The 5,081-nt window shown below is 38.2% G+C and overlaps 1 protein-coding gene across 1 annotated transcript; it reads right to left on the bottom strand.

Moving 5' to 3' along the window:
- Positions 1 to 391: 391 nt before the first annotated feature.
- On the bottom strand, positions 392 to 4,237 carry LOC139714046 (large ribosomal subunit protein uL29m-like). Its single transcript, XM_071625775.1, has 4 exons — positions 4,112 to 4,237; positions 2,641 to 2,798; positions 1,109 to 1,285; positions 392 to 664 (listed from the first exon to the last, which is right to left on the bottom strand). The coding sequence occupies exons 1-4, from the start codon at positions 4,200 to 4,202 to the stop codon at positions 497 to 499; spliced, it is 594 nt and encodes a 197-aa protein (XP_071481876.1). The 5' UTR covers positions 4,203 to 4,237; the 3' UTR covers positions 392 to 496.
- Positions 4,238 to 5,081: the final 844 nt, after the last annotated feature.

The raw sequence follows: 5,081 nt of genomic DNA on the forward strand, positions 1-5,081 counted from the left end.
TCTTGACACAACTGTTTTTTAAATGGTCGATAAAGTGTGCAAATTACACTGCACACACAACCAAGCCCACTACAAATAATGATATCTTGCCAACTGTCTTTTTTGGTGGACTAACAATAAGGGAATTTATAACGTTGGTTCTGAATTGATCACTTGTTTTCTGCTCCCTGAAAAACCTGACACAGGGATACTAAGGTAAATGTAACACCGTACATCTGTTAAGGTACAACCAGCAATATCTATCATTGAGTGGAATTTTATTCCTCAGGTGTTGCCAATGCATCTTTCTCCAGTGATAACCAAATTTACGCCCAATATAGACAAAAGTATCTCTTGACCAATCCTACAGCTCATGGTAAATGACCCTCACGACAGGACATAAAGTTATGGTGTGAAAAGCACCGATCAATGTTGGACTGGGTAAAGTGGCTCACAAGATACTGGCAAAATACTACAGGGTATAACAGTTCCATTTCGTTTTTCACGGTGTTCCGGGTCAGCTCTTGTTCTCCCAGATGTCTGACTCAGGGAACCGCTTCTTGAGGCTCTGGAGCTGGCGGCGTTTTTTCCTCTTCTCCTTCGCCGCTCGTCTGATTCGCTGCTCGTACCACAGGGACAGGTAGCGTCCCACTGATGGGTCGTACCAGGTCCTCCTCGTAGCATACTGTTGAGAAAAGTTTGAGAGAGAAAGTTGCAAAATTGATTTGAAGTCAAAGAAATGCAATTCATAACCCAAGATTAAAGGAAACCTCCAGGTACGTACTTGCATTTGAACATCTACAACTTATACTGAATACACAGTTTCAGAACTTTTTAGTGACTGGGATGAGGAGTAAGAATGGTTTCAAAATTCATAACAAATCACAATGAATCACAATAATTTCATCTGAGTATGAGGTCTTTGCTGCTTGATATTAAGATTGTACATCCCAAAAACTCTAGTCAATGCCAGATTGAAAAAATAACAGCAAAGTGGGTCACCAATTGTCATGAAAAGTGGACATCTTCGGGGCATATTACAGAGCTACATTGTAACTGGCACTGCCCTACTTGAAGATTCAAAGAAGTGACCTCCAAACACAAAGGAAACTGGTGATACACCACTCACAAATTTGTTCATGTATTTGGGGACGGCATATTCCCTAGGCTTGACCCATCTCTTGTAGCCGAATGGCGTGTACTTGAGTTCTGCCGGATGCTCATCCTTCAGACCAGTCTCAAGTTCTGTCAGTGCCTCTTTCCGCTCCTTCAGCACAGCTTGCAGGTTTTCCATGGAAACTTCCACCTGATAGAGTGAGCAAAAGGCGAGGAAGAATTTTGTTTAAGCTTCTGGCGAATTCATTTCTTCCAAAAACCGAAAATGATTTTCCGAACATTACCACTATATAGCTTTTGTGATGACACATCACGCATGTGTGTGCCCCTTGTTTCTACTCAGAAAAATGGTTTCCGTGTGAAAGGTTTACTGGGATAAACCAAAACATGTGACCTATTTGTGTTAGGAAGTGAAATACAGTGCACTCTCGTTATAACGAAATACTCGGGACCGGCAGTTTTCTTTCGTTATAACGAAATTTCGTTATAACCGAACAAAAACAATATATAACGAAAACAAGGAACCACGTATACATATCATATTATGTTTGCTGAATACTCATCATACATAGGAAAGCTATGTGAAGTGTGATGGGATAACTGTAATACAATAATAAACGCAAGTTCCCCTCAGAAACTGTGCGTGACACAAGGAGCGAACACCCATGCAGAGACGCTAATAAATGCTTGTTCCGCTACGTATTTTCGAAAGCAATTCGCATTTCGTTACAACGGAGCACATTTCTTTTGTTTTTCTTTGTCTGTGGCGCTCGGAAAAGACTTCGTTATAACGGAAATTTCGCTATAACCGTGTACGTTATAAGCGAATTTTGTACCATAGACTTTAATGGTGATAATTTTGGGACCAGAAGATTTACTTCGTTATAACGAAATTTCGTTATAACCGTGTTCGTTGTAACGGGAGTGCACTGTATAAGTGTGCTGTCCTGGACGATTATCTGTGAACACGATGGGAGACATACCTGTATGTAGAAATGAGGTGTGGGTCGCACAATTTGGTTTGTGTCGACCACTTTATCCCCTCCCACACCGCACACTACTCAGCCCTGTTTGATCTGCCTCTGGCATATGGAACCAGCAACCCCAGTTTTGTGGGAATCAACAATACTTTCTTTATCTGTATCAATAACGGCACAAAGGTCTAAGCATGGAGACCACAAAAAAATCTTATTGACAAGGGCACTACCTTCCGTCACTCCATTCCAGGCTGTTTGATGACAAAGTGAACAATAATCTCAGCACTTTTTCTTCTCAAACACTATGCTTTGAGTGGCACATTGCTAATTCTCTTCAATCATTTCACACAAAAATGTAGAAACTAAATTTACTAGACCTCTTCCTTTACCATATTAAACAACCTGCTTGACCATTTATCTATCATGTATTCATACACATGATACATTGCACTGTGATGGTAATATGTTGCAACTAATTTTAATCAAAAGCAGAATATGTCGTGCATTTGTACAGATCATAATATTTCATATACTTCTGGTATTCCTTGCCATGACAGGCAAGCCTGACCTTGTTGATCCTCTCAGGACTAGGGAGAAACTTCTCTTGTCTGTCTGCCTCGGTCTGCATGGTGAGGAGCATGTTGCGCTCCTTGAGCAAGACGTACCACAGCTTGTGCAGGGTGACGTAGTCCTTCAACCTCAGCTCATCTTTGCTCCATGCCCGACCTGAGTAAAATAAAATATTTCTTTTCATTTTTGATATCGTTGTACATATTTTGTCTTCTTTTGTGTGTATGTGTTGATGTTTCCCTGGATTATATCTGACACATTTTTATGGCAATGTAAATGTTATTTCGATAACACAAATAGTTTATCACAAATGGATACAAATGTTTACAAATGTCTATGGAAATCTGAAATACCAGTAACTTGATGCATGGACTCATCCCATCATAGAAAGAAAAAGAAAAGAAGCAGGGATATCATACGAAAAATACTGAGTTGAGTTGAGTTTATTTATTCAACCACGGTAAAAAGCTTGCTATCAGCTATAAGCTGTTTTTCAGCAAGGTCGTGAAATGATAACAAAACATAGAAATCATACAATGAAGAGAACGCACATAAAAACACAAAATAATCATTACAAATGAATGCCAAAAAAAGACATAAAAAGGTCTATATATTTATCACCACTTCTGTGAACACCGTGCTTAATGTAGTGAAAGCATGGCCATATATGCAATTTACTCTCCATAAATAAGTCAAAATCATACTACTATGTGTATCTTTAGATTGAAATTTTAGGCATGAAATTAAAATACTTTATTCAGATACATAGGAAGACTTTAATACAGAAAAAAAAATATGCATTTTCAGTTCTCCATTGATGTATGGTTTCACCAGTAAAGCCTCAAACATGTGCCTTTGGATATTGGACATGAAAGGGTTTTTAATAGTGTTTGCAATTACAGAATTGTAAGTTCAATGGTACAAAGTGAATATTGTCTCACTGTGAGGTTTTCAGCCACTGTTTACGACTGGGTAGTTGCAGAACTGTATTTTTTAAATAGCTTGATTTTAAGATATTCAGAGATACAGTTCTGCAATCACTCTGTAATACAGGACATACATTTAAGTCTGGTGCCTGATTTTAGCAGCTCCAAAAGCTTGCATACACTGAGGTCACAGCCACATACTGTATGTTCCAGTGTGCTACATAGGGTTGCCACTAACAATATGAAGTGCCACTCCCACTCCAGTACAGCAAACGACTGAGCATTAATATAATCATCAAAGACATGAAACAGAGTCTGAAAAAGATATGCCATGGCAACTGATTAACAAATTGCCCTACATTGACGTAAAACGTCAATTTACGTCAATGCAGGGCAATCAGTTGCAATGAAAATATATCGATGGAAGAATTTCACGAATTTAAATAAGATATGTCATTGTCAACATTCTACCATCCATGGATATCTTTGAATAAACAGCATAGAGATGCGAGTGAAAGAGAGAGGGAGAGAGCGAGTGATTACCTGCTTTAACCGTAGGCTGGCCCCAGGTTTTTTCATCATCAAAGAATTCCTCCAGCCCTCGTAAAGTTGCAGATGAGTGGATCATTGACATAACAGCTGGCCGACTTGATGGCTGCCGGGATAGCAAGTGTGGCCTGCAAACCGATTTGACAGTTGTACAGTTGTCATTGTATGTGGGCAATTCCGCGGTTAGTAATGTTACATTTGAACAAATTTAGATATTTGTTATTACTACAAAATTACCATTTATTCATTTCAAGTCAAAATTATGTCAAAAACATATTCATCCTTCCCATGTTTATGATATAGAAAAGAATGAATACAATCCAAGAAATATTAGAATTGCTATGGCAACTTAAAGGGCTGGTTAGTAACGTTACGAAAAAAGGACATGACAAAAAAATCAATGTCTTGTAACAAAAAGTGTGCAAAAATTCAAGTTACTTCAAACAAAGTGTTGCATTAATTTCAATTATTGCATCATGACAAATGTTCATGCAAATTTTTTTAGCAGTTCGACCGATGATTTTTTAGCTAGACCCCCAAAAGCATGGTTAGTAACGTTACGGTTAGTAACGTTACATTTGTCCGGAGTAATTCCGCAGGTCATTTCACCCTTTTGTAATTGACAAAATGTCACATTACTTCTGGAGTATTTAAATGTATTCATCTTTTACCCTTTAGCAAAGCTTGGAGGAAAAAATTTCAAAGGAACCAACTGTAATTTGCATTTAAGTGAATTTCAGCATCCCCAGTCCCACATGTACATTTTAGATGATGGTTTTAGATCTCGCAAAATCAATAAATACGAAAAATAAAATCTACTGATTTTGAAAGACCTTAATGATTGATGAACATCCATGGCATTAGTTGATACCTAAATCAAGGAGTAAGATAAAGAGGCACATTTCTTTTATCCATGTCATGTCCACCTAACTGCGGAATTGCCCATCTGAAGAGCAACAAAATC

Source organism: Diadema antillarum, unplaced genomic scaffold, assembly GCF_040938485.1.
Source record: "Diadema antillarum isolate AM-2024a unplaced genomic scaffold, OU_Dant_1.0 seq00002146_RagTag, whole genome shotgun sequence".
NCBI classification, from domain to species: Eukaryota; Metazoa; Echinodermata; class Echinoidea; order Diadematoida; family Diadematidae; genus Diadema; species Diadema antillarum.

Excerpts from the sequence above, each read along its gene's own strand:
- LOC139714046 (XM_071625775.1), bottom strand. The coding sequence starts at position 4,202 with ATGTCAATGATCCACTCATCTGCAACTTTACGAGGGCTGGAGGAATTC. Across the intron at positions 2,799-4,111 it reads CCAGCCTACGGTTAAAGCAG|GTCGGGCATGGAGCAAAGAT; the intron begins GTAATCACTCGC and ends TATTTTACTCAG. Across the intron at positions 1,286-2,640 it reads GTCCTGAGAGGATCAACAAG|GTGGAAGTTTCCATGGAAAA; the intron begins GTCAGGCTTGCC and ends TCACTCTATCAG.